General features: G+C 35.2%; 1 protein-coding gene across 1 annotated transcript; it reads right to left on the bottom strand.

Moving 5' to 3' along the window:
- Nucleotides 1-5,984: 5,984 nt before the first annotated feature.
- Nucleotides 5,985-12,898, bottom strand: LOC107627614 (casein kinase II subunit alpha). The gene is made up of 10 exons (XM_016330444.3): nt 12,453-12,898; nt 12,137-12,266; nt 10,967-11,161; nt 9,388-9,545; nt 7,889-7,979; nt 7,646-7,711; nt 7,022-7,104; nt 6,599-6,662; nt 6,424-6,492; nt 5,985-6,335 (listed from the first exon to the last, which is right to left on the bottom strand). Exons 1-10 carry the CDS (start codon nt 12,791-12,793, stop codon nt 6,276-6,278), a joined length of 1,257 nt encoding a protein of 418 aa, XP_016185930.1. The 5' UTR covers nt 12,794-12,898; the 3' UTR covers nt 5,985-6,275.
- Nucleotides 12,899-16,186: the final 3,288 nt, after the last annotated feature.

Raw genomic sequence — 16,186 nt, 5'->3', positions numbered from 1 at the left:
ATGACACTCAGTTCACCGACTCTACCTTCAGAAACCTGGTAGCCAGTATGAAGATCAAGCACCAGTTCACCTCGGTAGAACACCCACAAGCAAATGGGCAAGCCGAGGCAGCCAACAAAGTTATACTGGCAGGATTGAAGAAAAGGCTACAAGATGCAAAAGGAGCATGGGCTGAGGAACTCCCTCAAGTACTATGGGCTTATCGAACTACACCTCAGTCTGCCACAGGAGAAACACCCTTCCGACTTGCTTATGGCATAGAAGCCATGATACCAGTTGAAATCAATGAGCAAAGTCCAAGGGTGAGCTTCTACGACGAGGTTAGCAACATATAGGGGCACAAAGAAGAACTCGAACTACTCCCCAAAGTCCGAGAACAAGCCCAAATAAGAGAAGCAACGCTAAAGCAAAGGATGACAAACAGATACAACAAAAAAGTCATTCGAAGAAACTTCGCCCAGATGACTTGGTCTTGATTAGAAACGACATTGGAGTTAACAAATCTGGGGATGGAAAGCTTGTTGCCAACTGGAAAGGTCCATACAAAATTAATGAGGTCTTAGGAAAAGGCTACTATAAGGTGACCGACTTGAACGGCACCGAGCTACCCAGGTCATGGCATGCTTGTAATATGAAAAGGTACTATACTTAGAAGCGAACTTCACTCCCTGATGTACTCTTTTCCTGACTTCATGGTTTTTTCCCAAAAGAAAGGGTTTTCTTGAAGGGGGGTTTTTAACGAGGCATCAAAGTGGAGACTAAGGGGCAACAATTTTTAACCCTTGGTAGCAAAAAGTACCTTTGCAAAATAAAATAAAGATCTTATTCTACATCTCTTTATAAATTTCATTAAGATATTACTATTTTTTCAATGAAACGCGCTGACTTAAACTTGACAAAACGTGAAAATCCCATGAATCGACCTAGTAGGTCGTCAGGATAAAACGACGAGGTACAAGTCGGTGTAAAGAGGTTATAAAAACGGATCATAATAACTCGGAAATATAACGACTAGTAAGTCAGAAAAACTGAGAAGACTAAAATGCATCGCGAAAATAACCTAAGTTATGAGCAATTCAGATAGAAAAATTTGAATTCATAAGGAATACAAAAAAGAGAAAAAGGGAAAAATCATAAAAAATCAGAAGCAGGAACTGGCTCGAAATCTTTGGAAAATCTAAGTCATTTCAAATAAAGCACAGCATGCCCAGATAAAAGGTTTTTCCAAGAAACAAGAAAAGATCAAAAGGGTCTTTTACAAAGAGCCTAACAAAGAAAAACATAGAAAGCATGCACAAGCTAATTAACCATAAAATCCCTTATCCAAAAAAAGGGGATTAAAAGCATTTTTTGTTAATGGCCGTAAAAAGACAAAAAGTGTCAAGAACCAACCACAACAACAAGCAAAATAAAAATTGTTCAAAGAAGGGGGCTCACAGGCTGGGCCCCACACTAGCCAAAAAATCACTTAAGCAGCAGGAAGGTCATCATCACCAAAAGGCAAAAAGGCCGGGTCAGCAGCAGAAGAGGACGGAGCAGTTCCTTCAGCAGTGGGAGTCGGTAAGCCTGAAGACGTCGGCTGAGATCCCTCTCGTTGATCCTCACGAGGAGGAGATTCTAGAATCCTTTGACCACGGGTCTTCAACTCAGAATCCGTCTCAGGACGGGGAGGAGAGACAATAGCACCATTCACCACGATCTTACCAGGATCCAGAGGAGAAAGGTCCAGGCTAGGAGCAATAACTGTGACCTGCTCCTTGAAGATCCTCCAGGCCTCCTCCAAGCTCTCTGCCACGGAGTCCTCCAGATCCTGATAAGCCTCCCTACCCTTCTCCAACTCCCGCTGGAGGTCGATGTTGTCGGTGAAGACCCTGACATAGTTCTGCTTGGCTTTCTCTTTCAGCCCCTCCGTCATGGCACACTGGGCCATCAATTTTTTCTCCCTGTCCTGAAGTCGGGACTTCTCCTCCTTTAGACCAGCAACTTCCTCCAAAAGCCTCTTTTCTTCCTCCTGATATAGGAGAATCCTCCCCTCCAGTTCATCAACTTTATGGGTAGAACCCAAAGAGCTAAGGGAATTCTTTTCAAAAATATCAAAAAGTTTTATGCATACCCCAGCTGCCCAAACACTCCCCTGAACCAGGATATTAAGATGGTTTTGAACGGAAGCATCATCCATATTAATATGAATATGGGAAAAGATGTGATTCTGAACAAATTGAGGACCATCAAAATCCCTAGAGGAAGCACATGACCCTGAAGTCTTGCGCCTCTTCCTCTCAGGCTCAGGGGAAGATTAGGCAGGAAGGATATGAGAAGGAAGAGAAGAGGCAGAAGTAGACGTTACCGTAAGGGGACGAGAAGAGGTCCCCAAATCACGAGGAGGAGGAGGTGGAGGAGGGGGAAGAGTGCCGGCAGCCCTCGTGGGGTCAACCCATGAACGACACCTCCTTTTAGCATCCTGGACCTTCTGGTAAGAAGCACTAGAACCCTTCTTCACCATTTCTGAAAAGAAGGAAACAAAAAGAGTTAAGACTTCTACAAGTCGGAAATAGCTAGTTACAAGTCGGAAACAGCTAGTTACAAATCGGAAATTATCAAAAGCAACAATAAAGCTACCTAGTTGGGTCCGCACAAAATTCGAAGATCCCTGAAGAAACTTTTTTGTATCCAAATAAGGGGCTCTTCCCCAAGCTTCTCGGAAGAACCCCACAACCGCCTCCTCAACCTAGTCCAAATCATCCAGGCCGTATTTTTCGACAGGAGAGGCCTCCAACCAATATAGAGGAAATCGGGGAGAGGAATTTTCATCAAGAAAGAAGGGATGGTGACCCTCTATGGCTTGGACTTTAAAGAAAAATTTTTTGAAGTCATGAAAAGATTCATTAAAGATGGAAAAAATTTTTCGACCTTGGATGGCCCGGAAAGAGATCCACTACTGTTTATTATTTTGCCCACTGAAGGGCTTGGTCATATGGAAGAGATAGAAAAAGATCCTCAAAGACGTCGGAAAATCCAACTCTCGACTTATAAGTTGGTAAATTTTTATAAAACCCCAAGAATTGAGGTGAAGTTGGGTGGGAGCAACTCGGCAGTGGTTCAGAACCTCTACCTCAAAATCAGAAAAAGGTAGAAACACCACTCAGACGGGTAAAAAGACTCTCATGCATAAAAAAGAAATGAGGGTCATCATCGGCAACCAACTCATACTTTGGTTCGTCAGCATCAGAGCAACAAATCCTATAGTGAGTACGAAGTTCGGTGATATAATCTGTGTCCACTAAGGGTTCCTCCCCAAGAACGGTATCATCCACCCACAGCAAAAGGGACTCAAGGGAAGACATCTCTTATAGTTTGTAAAAAGACAACGAGACCTACAAAGAAAAAATGGAAAGAATAAAAAATAGGGTCTCTAAAAGGCCAAAACGGTCTCTCAAAGAAAAACAAAATCGCTGGGTCTGCTAACAAACTCGTTACTATCATACAAAAAACTCCTCTAAAAATGCATATTAGAGCATTCAGTAATAAGGAGGAGAAAGAAAAGGGCTAATCTTAGAGGTAACGACGAGCAGGAGCAACAGCAGAGTACGTCAAGAAAGAAGGCAAAAAGCTTCTCTTTGAAAAGAGTAAGGATTGCAGGCAAGAGAATTCAGAAAACGAAAGAAATGGAAGAAAGAGAGGGAAAAGTATTTATAAATGCACCATGGGCAAAACAGTAAAATGAGGCTATCATTAAAGATATGCGCCGTTACCAATGTAATCGCTCCCTACGTATAAATATGAAACCCCTAACGGACGCGAGGTTTGATTAGACGCGATTATTGAAGATTTTTGAAATCACGTCGGTTTTAAAATCACGTCGGCTACAAGCCCAAGTTCAAATACTCGAATCTAACCCATAATTAAAAGAGATTGGACTCGAGTAGGGGCACTGTTCATACCCTGGCCCAATACTAAGACCCAGGTCTAGATAAAAGGCCCAATCCAAAGATTGGCCTTCACTCGACACCGACCTTCTCTCAAGAAGTCAGATCCAGCACAGACTTGCTCTAAGGAAGTCGGAGCGAAGATTAGCTGGCAGATAACACTTATTCAAATTAAGTAACTGCCCCTAAAATCTCTCAACCCACTTCCAGGAGCCATATCTCAACTTCCCTAAGATAAAGGGACGGTTATCCACCTTAAAGGATGGAACTACTCCAACGGTGATTATTGGTTCATCACTATAAATACACTGACACCCCTCAGGTAGGGGTGGCAAGCGGTGAAGCCCGCCCCGCCCCGCCAGAAGCCCGCCCTTTGGCGGGCTGGCCCGCCCCGCCCCGCCTAGTGAGGCGGTCCCAGAATCCCAGCCCGCCCCGCCTAACGACGGGCTGGCGGGCCGACGGGCTAAGCCTGCCAAATATCCTTTTTTTTTACTTTTAACTATTAAATAATATATATAAACGCATAAAAAAATCTCTTCTGTTTTCTACTTTTAACTATTATAATTTCTAAAAGTATAAATAAATTATAATTTTTATATTCACAAACATTAAAGTCTTTATAATCTAATAAACATAATTATAAACCAAGTTTTCATCCAAAACATAATTATAAATATTGTTCCCAAAGCAAAATAAACATAATCCAAAACACTCAATTTTCATCTTCATTCTCTTGTAAGTTGGGTTGGGAAAAGTTGGATTTTGGCAAAAAAATTGTAAAAATACCCCTTGCAAAAAAAATACTAAGCCTGGCGGGGAAGCCCGCCCCGCCCCGCCAAAGCCCGCGGTTTAAGCGGTGCGGATTAGGCGGGCTTTTGCTATTTGGCGGCCCAATTTTCCAGTCCAATCCGCCTTTTTTGGCGCCCATTTGCCACCCCTACCCTCAAGTATCTCTAAGTTCCAATACTCTCTAAACTTGCTTAGACCCTTGCTGACTTAGGCATCGGAGTGTCTTTGCAGGTACCCCCCAATTCCTTCACACATACAAGTCGGACGGAGGCTCCCAAACGCAAACTTAGTCAGAGGCTCCTTCCTTCAGACGATTTAGCCAACCCGAGTCCAGTCCACTAATTTTCGGTTACACATCGTAACAACTATTATTATAGTCTCCAAAAATACACAGGTATACAGAAATAAATCATATTAACAAGAATTTTTTAATTACAAATAAAAAAATCACTATTTCAAAAAAAAAAATATTAACAAGAATTTTTTAATTACAAATAAAAAAAATCACTATTTCAAAAAAAAATAAGACTTACTCCTTGTGTACTTTTATGTACTCTAAAAATGATAATAGTTATCATTATTAACCTTCTAACTTTTTTTTCTCACCCAATCTGATAAGTACGATAAACTTGCCCTAAATACAAAAAAAAAATCATATTTAAGAAATTAAAATTAAAAAATCGAATTTGAAAAAATAATTATTTTTTATTTTATTTCAGAAAAAAATCCTTTTTGAAAAACCAACCAACAAAACACTTAAATGAAACTGATTCGCAATAAATTTACCTTTGGCTTAATAAACTGAAAAAAACAACGTACAACCAAAAAATAGACATTTTGAGAAAATAATTATCTAAAATTAAAAAAATGATAAATTACAAAGGTTAAAACTTAAGTGTTGTTAATTTTATAACTTACATCATGCACATAATCCGCTATCTTAATTTAATGACAATTAAACTCATTTTTTCATTTTCAATCTCAAACTTCTAACAATTACTTAAACATGAATAAACTATCCAATTTAAAAAGAAAAATAAAAATCGTATTAAAATATATATCTTCATAAAATAAATTAATAAATAGATAATAATGATAATATTCATAAATTTTAAAGTTATTTTGAATTATGTAGATTTAATGTTAAAGGTAGCTAGGCAATTAAACATTCCATGGCTGCAGGTTACGACGTTTCATAAACTTGGAACTTGTTCAAAACCTAGTAATGCTGTACCATCTACCAAACAACCAGAAAATCTGCAACTGAGATTTGAATCAAACATACATACGACTTTACGGAAATTGAATCAAGAATACTTTTCCAAATTAGGATGAGCACACAATCAAATGAGATTTTTAAGACCTGAATTTGACAGGGTAAAACCAAAGAGAAAACGAAAACAAGCAAAAACAAGAAAACACGTAGAGAAGATGCTAACGAAACTCGAGTTTTACAAGGCATAATCTCCTAAACAGTTCCATCAGTAGGAAAATCTCAGTCATCCAGAGGACGCGTCTCAACCGAAGAGAAAGCACCATATTTCAACAAATGACAGCAACTCAATCTGTTCGATTTCTACTACTTTCGGCATTTCTGACTGGGTTGAAGTAAGGATGGGCCTGGGTAACATCAAACAATTTCAACAACTGTACCACATTCACAAGTCATTGCGTAGTAAACAGATATACTGAACAATTCAGGTTTTACCATGGCTTCTTTTGCAGTTGGACGTTCTTGGTGATCATACCGTAGTAGCTTGTCCACAAAGTCAATAGCCTTAAAAAGACAAAAGAAAAGGGGTTTTGGGGGGGGTTTAAATTAGAATGAGAATAAGCTACAATATGGAATTATGAGGAAATTTAAAACAATTATTGTATATTACCTCAGGAACAGCCAAGTGTTGATTTTCTACACTAATGAACTTTGTCCATGGCTTTCGGCTATGCCTATTGCAATATTAGTGTGTTAACTAACAATGGTTGGAAGGAGTGAAGCACCAATTTGAGCTTCAAAATATTAACAGTGATAATTTAAACCCCAAAAATTATTTTTCAAGTGGTACCCGAATGATTCAAATGACCCCACAAATTAGTCTCAAGACCATTTTGCTAGCAAATTAATCCAATAGTCATTTCATTATTAATACTGAAAAACACCAATAGGAATGACTAATTAAAACAGCATTGATCATTGAGGTACCATGGAGTAACAAAAACATCTTTTCGGGACTAATCTTTCTGGGTCAAATTAAACCCTTGAATGAACAAAAGCAACATCTATACAGAATTATAGCACATAAACAAACCTCCCAACAAGCGCTGCAAGATGTGGGTCCAACTCTATGCGATACTTATTTAAATATGCACTTAATTCATCTGTACCGAGTACCTATAGCAGTGGAGGAGAAAACAGAGATCAATCTACATTCTTGATCTCAATCTATTCAATGTTCAAGTTGCATCTAAAACATGATATAGCTAACAATATGAGCGAACATCCTTTGCAGATCCAAATCTAGTTTGGATTTCCGGTTGACTTTCACAAACATGAATAACAGAAGATAAAACAAGCAACTAGCAACACGCTTAGATAAGTTTCTAAAAATCAAGATCTGAACAGAGGAAGGAGACTTTCGAAACCCATTGACATTTCAATACTTCACAGAAAGAAATTATTCCACCACAAGAACAACCACTGAGATAAGCTATAGTACAAAGAAAAAATAGTAAAGAAAACGGCAACAAAATTAAGGGGGGACTACAATAGACCAGAACATCACACATATGCATTGGACCAAAATCCATAGTCAGAATCAGGCAGGTACAAATTAAAAACATCAAAAGACCAAGAGCAAAAGCAGAAATGCTTTTTCACCCAAACACAGAACCAACACAATCTGGCACCAACACCACTAACAGTCTTCACTTACCTTGGCTATTTTGACCAGTTGATCGTAGTTATCATGTCCATAAAAGAATGGCTCCTTCCGGAATATCTGAAAGAACATACAACTCAGGTAAATGCAGAGTTCAAGGTATACACTGTCTTCAAAGAAGATATTAATACATCCCCTAGTTAAAGATTACAACGTTTTACATGCCAAGGACCAAGCATAGACAGTAAATATTTAAAAAATAAAATAAAATAAGTTTGCACAATATGCATCTCTTACCATTCCAGCAAACATACAACCAAGACTCCATAAATCAAGAGAGTAATCGTAGTCTTGAAGATCAACAAGAAGCTCAGGGCCTTTGAAATATCTACAAGCAAAGCACATATAAAGATCACAATTGTGAATGACAACATGAAGAGCCCACCATGGGGGATTTGCCGAGTTAAGTAGTGTTTTTTCTTTTCTTTTCTTTTTTGTTCAGTTTTCTTTTGACCAAAATACTAAGCTATAATATAGTTGTCCATTTTTTTTAAACTCTATTTGGTCCCAAACCAATTGAACTCTTTTTCAAATCAACTACATACTTCCTCTGGTAACAAATAATTGTTCATTTTTTAAACTTTATTTGGTCCCAAATAGAGAATATAGGAAGCATCAATTAATTAATTTTTCCCACAAACCTATTAAATGAAATAGAGAAAGTATAAGAATAGGATAAGTAATAAGGGTGATTTTGTACACTCAAATTTGTCTAAACTCAAAATGTTACGAATTATTTCCTCAACCCAAGTGTTACTGCAAATTTGGGAAGGAAGGAGTACTTTCTATAGTCCATTTATAAAGAACAAACATATGAGATAGAATTACATATTTGGCATTTATCTGGTGTAAAGCTCATCATCTGTAAAGAGGGCTTCCTCTCTTAAACATGTTAATAGATTGGAAAGCTATGATTAATAGATAAATCTTTTGTTTGTTTACTCCTCTATAGGGGAATTTTTATTCTCTATCTTGTATTATCCTTTTGATCATCTTATTGAAATTCTTCTTTTATCCAAAAAAGTAGTACAAATATATACTCTTCTTTATTAAAACAAACAAACACCATCAATAACTATTGCCCATTTTCTAAGAAGCAACAAGTCTTTCTTTCAGATGCATTTACCTTTAAATATGGCACCAGTAAACATAGTTCAGGTTGTTTAAATATTAGTTGAATTATAATTAATCCCTTTTTGTCTTTCAGTTCAAGTTTAAATTTTCTTAAAGAAGTATCAGATTATTTTAAAATATGTAAAAACTACACCAAAAAGAGAAGGAAAAAAATAAAAAAACTGAGTTAAAACATAAGCGCCTATTTCATTAGTTCACTGGTAATAATGTAGATGACTACTATTCTGAAGTTTTCCATATTTGATCTTTGTAATCAGATGGCTTAAGGATTCCTGCGAAAATTATTAAAATTAGCATTGAGCACACCAAATTTTGAAGATCCAAAACCCTTTCCTTTCTGGTCATCCTCAAGTTTCCATCATACCAAATATCACTTTATCTGGTTTGCAAAACCAAATGAAATCCTCATAAGCTTGGAACTTGATCAACTTATTCCTTTGGAATTAGTGGTATTAATTTTACTGGCATATATATAAACAAGACATTCTTATGGCTGATAGAAGGAATAATTGCAAATAGTGGATAGCAAGAGAAATTGACTACTTTATTAAAATTGATATATCATCTGAAAAAGTAACAAATAAGACAAGGCGTATAAGAACCTGGACGCAACGCGAACATTATATTCTTTCCCAGGATGATAAAACTCTGCAAGCCCCCAATCTATAAGCCGAAGTTTTCGCTGCTCATGGTCAATCATCACATTATGTGGCTTTACATCCCGATGCATAATTCCTTGAGAGTGGCAGTAATCTAGTGCCTGGCAGAAACTTCAAATAATTTAGCACCTCTAAGTTGATGACCAAAAACTATTGGAAAAAATTGCATTGGTCAAGAAACCTTATGCAAATTTAAATTACAAACTTAACTAAGTAACACAATTTCAATACATACACCAAATGCAAATCAGGATATACAGCACGTTTGACTATATGTGAGAATATGTAAAATTGCAGGATGCACAGCATACAGAACTTCATATTTTAGTGCTGCTGCAGAACAGTTGATGAAATTTAATGACATGTACCTCTCCCCCCAATCAAGATAATCATTATTGAATAACCCATAAATAATTTGCACAAAGGGGAAAAAAACCAAAACAAAAAAAAGCAACCTAGTGCACAAGCATCCCACGTTAACGCAGGTTTCGAAAAAGGGTCGCACCCAAAGGGTGTAATGTACGCAGTACTAAATACTCTTCATATAAAATGGGTATACCAAATGTGCTATGATCAACAAGAAATAAAAAGCATTTAAGTTGAAGAATCTTAATCAGAGACATTGGCATTACAAGCATGTCACATGAGGAAAAAATGGCTAAACAATCCCTTGCATGCAAGCCTGGCTTCGTAAAATGATACAATGAGAAAGAAACAGGTTCTTTAATTGTTATAATCATGAAAGGGAAGAGTACTTGCATCAAAGCATTGCAATAACAGAAGTGGAGCATAATTGAGTTCTACAAACCCCTTATATGACATAAACCAAATGCGAGAAATCAGGCCCCAATAAACCAACCAAAATTCATCCCTTTTTTGTATATTAATATCATTAAGATCGGACAACCAAAATGGATCATTCATCTTCACTATACCTAAGACAGAAGTATTCACCAAATCTCTACAGCAATCAGCAGAAATATTAAACAGTTACTAATTTCAATTAACAGCAATTTTATTTTATTTTTTTAACAAATAGGGTTTAATTTAACAGCAAAATTCACAAACACAACAACCAACCCATTTAATATATCTTGTATCCAGTGAGACACAAGGGGGGAAAAGCACCAACAGAAATATGAGAGCACCGAACTTACTTGTCTGAAAAATCTGTCATTAAAATAAGAGAAACACGCTCCAACTGAACAAAGTTATCATACAAAGTTTAGTCGGAGAATATTTCTCTTATTTTAATGACAGAATTTCAGACAAGCAGGTTCAGTGCTCTCATATTTCTTTGGTATGATAACTGATTTAAGGCAAGGCACAACCACCACCGACCAAATATATAGTACAAAGTGTTGTATAAAGAGTATTCACAGAACAGTGCAAAATGAGATGCAGAATAGAACAGCTTAAGTCTTAATATTTCTAAGTCAAATGAAGCATTTAATATGAATGAGTAACAAATGATAGCATTAGATGTTCATGTTCTTTGACAAAATGAGAGATTTAAACTTGCCTTTAAAAGTTCATAGATGTAATATCTTATATCATAGTCCGACAATGTGGGATAAAGCACTTTAAAATCAGTGTTATTAACATATTCAAATATAAGGCTTGGGGTCTTTGACTGCTGGTCTCTAACAATGTCGAGCAACTTTACAATATTGGGCCCCCCACAAAGATTCTGTAAAATTTTGATTTCCCTCTTGATCTGCATTCAAAATGCAAAGCAAATATAAGATTTTGAGAACATCATACAAAATCAGCATATGGAAGGCAATTATATTGTATTTTTCAAACACAACTAAATAACTAACAACCGGTCACCAAGAAGCTTTGCTATTAGACCATACATATTCCAAGTGAACAAATGGAACTAAGTTGAACCACCCTCTATCACAACGCCACTTACATGACAGTCAAATCCAAGAATGAAGACACAATGCCATCGGCAGTAAAGATGCATAGGCAACAGTGGTTCAGAAGAGACAAAAAAACATGACTCATCGGCTCATCTAACCAGGTGGGGATGGCTAAAATTATATGCATCAAACTATAGTTATAACACCAATTTGTCCAATCACTATCAGTATTAAATTATCGAAGAACCATTTAAATCAAGGACTTCAGATAAATCTCTCTAGTACCTAAGCAATGGATCACGCTTAAAGTGAAACTACATATTACCATTCTAAAATGCCCCACACAGAAGTAATAGTATAACTATCCAAACTGAAATAGAATCTCAAGCCACCTCTGAATACATTATCCTACAAAGAAATAGAAGAAAACACATATACACCACTATGTTTTCTACAGCCACTCGCCATAGGGATACAACTGACATCTCGATCAAGTAAAATCATTTTGAGTGATTCTGACAAACCCTACCCCCAAAAGTAACAATCTGTGTCTGTGAGTGTATAAGTGAAACTTTCCAACTGCAATCCAATGTCTGCATTATACATACTTATACATACTCTATAGTCTATACTTATACACTATAGCCTTTATATATTTACTATCTATCTCCACTATTACAACATATTACGTGGCCAAAACTATACTATTACTATACCATATTATTATATTAACAACAAACCCAGTTGAATGATATAAACGATAACAAGATATTTCAAACCAAAAAAAATCAAAACTGCATAAAGCACACAAGAATATCACTAACCTTCTTCTTCTTCACAGGCTTCAGGATCTTTATGACGCATTTTTCGTTATCGGTGCAGTGAACACCCTCAAACACCTCACTGTATTTCCCTCTTCCCACCTTCCTCACCACCTCATAATCATCTTGCTCCCTGCAACTCGCAAAAAAACCAACAAGGAATGAACACACACCACGGGGAAAATAAATAACTAGACCCTAATTTTTTGTTGTCAACAATTTGCAAAATCCAAAGAAATTTTAGAAATAATAAAGAGGATAGGGATATCGAAATTGAAAATTGAAGAGAGGAAAATAAGGAGAGTGGATTATTCTTTACCCCCACTGGACGTTGAGGGTTTCGTAGTCCCAATATTCTTTAGGGCGAACGACGTTGACGTCGGCGTAAACCCTTGCCTTGGACGACGCGCCGGGGCGGCGCGTCGATTTGCCAATCTTTTGTGCCAGGGTTTCGGCGGCGGCGAGTGCTGGCGGAGGGCGACGGAAGGTAGAGGCGGCGGCGCGTGAGGTGAAGCGGGTGAGAAAGAAGAGGAGAGGAAGAGCTCGCGGTAGGTTGGGATAGCGAAGGGAAGGAGGAGTACGGAAGAGAGAAAGCAACGCGTCGCGCGAGAGGGAGAAGGAGAAGGAGGTCTGTTGGAACTGGAAGGGCCTTATGGCCATTTACTTCGAAATTCGAGGAGAAAAACAGAATTAAAACCACTTTGATGATTCATGACTTTGGACTTCGAAGTTCGGACTCAATTTTCGAGCTCTCTTTTCCTTTTCACTTAAAATATATATATAAAAAATAATATTTTGTCATTTCTGCACATTTATTATTTAAGAAGATATCCAAATATGTGAGTTTAAATAGAGAGTAAATTTTATTTTTTGTCACTAATATTTTTTAAAAATTATAAAAACATTTTTAATATTAATTTATTTTAGAGTAATCCAAATTAATTCTCAAAAATTTTAAAAGCAAATATTTTAATTCCAAAACAAAATTAATAGACAGATTAATTTTAGCATTTTTTTTTCTCAGACATAATATTTCCCAATCTATTTTCCTGTGTAACTCACTAATGGAAGAAAAAATAATCTCTAGCAAGGAGGAGAAAACAGTCCTTAAGGTAGCGTTTGGTGGAGAGACAGAAACGAAAAGACTGAGACTGAGAGACAGAGACTAAGAGACAGAGATTGAAATAGATCTCAGTATTCTGTTTGGTGCAAAATGGGAGACAGAAATTGAAACAAGAATGAAACTCTAATTTAATTTGCACAAAAAGTAAAATTGGAATTAATTAATTGAAATGAGAGTATTTTAGGTATAAAATGTTATTAAAGTTTCAGTCTTCATTTCTAAAAATTTTAGTCCTCTGTGTCCCTACTTTTTTGAGGTACTGAAATACTGAAATTTTGGAGACAGAGACAGAAATTTTAGTACCAGTCTCTGAACCAACAAACACGATACTGAGTCTCAGTCTCTCTATCTCTGTCTCAGTACTTCAAAACAAACGCTACATAATAGTTTTGTTCTTCCTCTTCTTCTTCACTGCCTGAAGTCTCTTTAACTTAGAAATCATTTAGACCAAAAGCATTGGTCATCTCAGTGACTACTGCGACAAAAACGTCTCCTCTACCTAGTGTCTGTCCGCTGCGGCTCCGCCCAGTGCTCCACCGCCGGTTTCACCTCCTGCGGCACTTGCAATGCCCCTCCCTACCTAAGATGCCCCTCCCTACCTAAGATGCTGCAACAACACGTGGCCTCATATTAGACAACACCATCACCCACACCACCATTGACGGCAAACTTGCCAAAGACATAGTATCCGTATAATCCACTAACAGCTTTAACCCAGTGACGGATCCAAAAAAATTTTGGTAGTGGGAGCAAAATTTATGTAACATGATAATAATTTTAATAATAAAAATAATATGCGCATATAAAAAATTAAATATTAAATTATCTATTAACCACTATATATCTGTGTATAAATATATGTATTGTTTAACTTATTTTTAATGTGTATTTTATATTTTAATATATATTTTATACAGATAATTATTTTTTATGTACATATAGCATGATTATTGTTATGATTATATTTTGTTATTGTAAAATATGATTAGTCTTCAAAATATCTAATATACAAATTAAAACACTAAAATAGTAATTTAAATAATAATATATAATTTAAAATTCTATTCTTTTAGATTTTATATTTTTAAAAAAGTAAGTAATTTTTCTTTTAACACTACCATCAAAATTTCTCTCTTTCCATATATATTACTAAACAATTATTTAAAAATTCACTTCCCAACACAATTAGAAGCCGATTCTTATTGATATTCATAGTTAAAAAAGTTCTTTCAATTAATATAGTTGCTACGCAAAAATTAAAGCTAATTTGAAAAGAAGATAAATAATATTTTTTGAGTTGATTTTTAAAAAAGAACACTAATTTCGTTTAAATATGAGAATTGATCATTTTAACGAATGTCTAATATAAAATTTTTAAATTAATGATTAAGTACCAAAAGTTGAATAAAAAATTATTGTAGGGTCAAATTTAATAATCTAATGGGGGCAAATAAATATTATTATCATATACTACTTAAAAAATTTTCAAATTGTAGTGGGGGCGCTTGCCCCACACTAATGCACTTGGAACTGTCCCTACTTCAACCCAGGCCAAAATATCACTGTTTTACGCTTCTTCTTCTCCTACACTCTCACTTTCCTCTTCAAATTGGATTGTCCTTCATCCCTCTCTTCTCACTGCAACCATCCTCTAATTTAAATTTTTCGGTTATAATCGTTAACAGAGACAACACCGTGTGCAAAGACAATGACATCATTGTGTGTTTTTGGTTTGAATGATTTCTGAGCTGAAGAGACGGTGATGGCAGCGAAAATGAGGAATAAAAGAAAGTTACCAGAAATTATTTTGTCTTTCTTGTTAGGGACGGTTTTATCCTTTATTAGTGTATCATACCATATTGAAAATTATTATGTCCAACGAAAAAAATTACTAAGAATTGATTTGTGTATTAATTTTTTTTGAGTAAAATATTCGCTTTTAAAATTTTTAGGAACTGATTTGGATAAGTACATTATTCTGTATTTTAATTTTATTTTTAAATTTTAAAAAAACGTTAAAAATTAAAAGTAGACGTTACCCTTAATTAACACTTGTTTAAAATTAAGAATAAAATTAAAATAAATTAAGCCTCAAGTGTATTTTAATCTTTTCAAAATCGTTAAAAATACAAAGTAAACTTTACTCTTTATGTTATTACTACATCGAAATTAAATTTATATACAAAATATGAACTGGTATAACGAGTTTAGTTTTCTAATCAATAGTCTTGCTTAATTCTTATGAATAGAAAACATATTTTATATTTTACTATATTTTAACATCTATATTTATATTAGCAATATATAATATATAATAATATAATAATAACATAGTAAAAATATATGATCTATATTACAATTGTAAAAGAGGATTCTGCCCATAGACCATAGTGAAATTCCACCGTGTCAAGCATGGAAGCATTGTTAATGACATGTATATCATCCCTTTTGTGGCATGCATGGTTACATACGAAACTGACATTCAAAGAGGTTTATGCTATTAGTAATGACTTGATCAAAGAAGTTTCAAGTAACAGTGTTAGTTTTGTTAGTTCTATCAGTATTGTGATTTATGTTTTTAGCCGACCTTAATTTATTATAATGTAAGATCTCTTTAATGTGTATTAGTTAATGCAATATAAGACATAATATATTAATCAGATGATATAATGTGATCTATTAGTATATTTAAAATTATAAATATTTAATTATTAATTTATGTATCTCTTCTTCTTAAAGTTGTCTCCAATCTATGTTAGTATGAGTAGTATACGAAAATAAAATTTATATCTAAATAGATTGGTTTAATTTTATTATTATTATTATTATTATTATTATTATTATTATTATTATTATTATTATTATTATTATTATTATTATTATTATTATTATTATGGATAAGTATTGTTTTGATCCCTAACGTTGAGGGT

The sequence above is a fragment of the Arachis ipaensis genome, chromosome B1, assembly GCF_059453495.1.
Source record: "Arachis ipaensis isolate K30076 ecotype BB chromosome B1, ASM5945349v1, whole genome shotgun sequence".
Lineage (NCBI taxonomy): Eukaryota > Viridiplantae > Streptophyta > Magnoliopsida > Fabales > Fabaceae > Arachis > Arachis ipaensis.
The sequence above is the reverse complement of the archived record's forward strand: the minus strand, read 5'-3'. Positions and strand labels throughout refer to the sequence as shown.